Source organism: Eimeria mitis, genomic scaffold (assembly GCF_000499745.2).
Source record: "Eimeria mitis Houghton genomic scaffold, Emh_scaff281, whole genome shotgun sequence".
NCBI classification, from domain to species: Eukaryota; Apicomplexa; class Conoidasida; order Eucoccidiorida; family Eimeriidae; genus Eimeria; species Eimeria mitis.
Window position 1 is genome coordinate 19,388 of NW_013571149.1, and position 359 is coordinate 19,746.

At 44.3% G+C, this 359-nt stretch overlaps 1 protein-coding gene across 1 annotated transcript in view; it reads right to left on the minus strand.

Moving 5' to 3' along the window:
* EMH_0006700 (uncharacterized protein) overlaps window positions 1-102 on the minus strand; it is a gene marked incomplete at both ends in the record, with an annotated part of 345 nt that extends 243 nt beyond the window's left edge. Inside the window, one exon of the mRNA XM_013497634.1 lies at window positions 1-102. Coding sequence (XP_013353088.1) covers window positions 1-102 — 102 coding nt within the window.
* Window positions 103-359: the final 257 nt, after the last annotated feature.

Genomic DNA, 359 nt, shown 5'->3' on the forward strand with positions numbered 1-359 from the left:
CTGCTGCTGCTGCTGCTGCTGCTGCTGCTGCTTCTGCTGCTGCAAGGATCGGATTCGGGGGCCATAAGCAGCTGTTTTAAACTGCTGGGCCCCTCTATACATTTCCAGCTTTCCTCGTCTTAGCGATCGCTGGAAATTGAATGAACAATTACAAAACAACAAATCACTAAAGAAACGAGAAACGACGTAAAGCCCCTCTTGCTGGACTTGTAGAAAAAACCGAAACCCCTTACATTCAACTTCGGCATCCTCCACCCTCTCTCCTTTCTGATGTTTCTCTGCTGCTGCATGCTAATAAATACATGTATTCTGTTTGTTTCACGATGATAAAGATAAACTATCTGTATTCGGAATTGTAT